Source organism: Penaeus monodon, chromosome 15 (assembly GCF_015228065.2).
Source record: "Penaeus monodon isolate SGIC_2016 chromosome 15, NSTDA_Pmon_1, whole genome shotgun sequence".
NCBI lineage: Eukaryota > Metazoa > Arthropoda > Malacostraca > Decapoda > Penaeidae > Penaeus > Penaeus monodon.
In genome coordinates this window covers 25,209,664-25,209,924 of record NC_051400.1, presented here as the reverse complement: position 1 = coordinate 25,209,924, position 261 = coordinate 25,209,664, and the positions used below count along the sequence as shown (strand labels likewise).

Sequence of the window (261 nt, the reverse complement as noted above, 5' to 3'; positions counted from 1 at the left end):
GATAATGATAACAATACCTAACAGCTTCATTTCTCTCCCGAAGGACGCCGAGACTTCGCAAGATCAGCCTCCTCGTGTACACCAAGTTCTTCATGGTGTCAATGGTGTTCTACGGCATTTCGCTCAACGCCGTCAACTTCAGCGTCAACCCCTTCCTGTACATGTCCCTCGGAGGCATGATGGAGATCCCCGCCTACACACTGACGGTGCCCATCGTCGAGTACTGGGGCCGCAGAATTCCCTCGGCCGCCTTCTACTTCG

General features: G+C 54.0%; 1 protein-coding gene across 1 annotated transcript in view; it reads left to right on the top strand.

Moving 5' to 3' along the window:
- Nucleotides 1–261, top strand: part of LOC119581844 (organic cation transporter protein-like) — a 24,470-nt gene that overhangs the window by 21,628 nt on the left and 2,581 nt on the right. Inside the window, 1 exon segment of the mRNA XM_037929983.1 lies at nucleotides 44–261. This exon segment is cut by the window's right edge and continues 42 nt beyond it. Within this exon segment, the coding sequence (XP_037785911.1) occupies nucleotides 44–261 (218 nt within the window).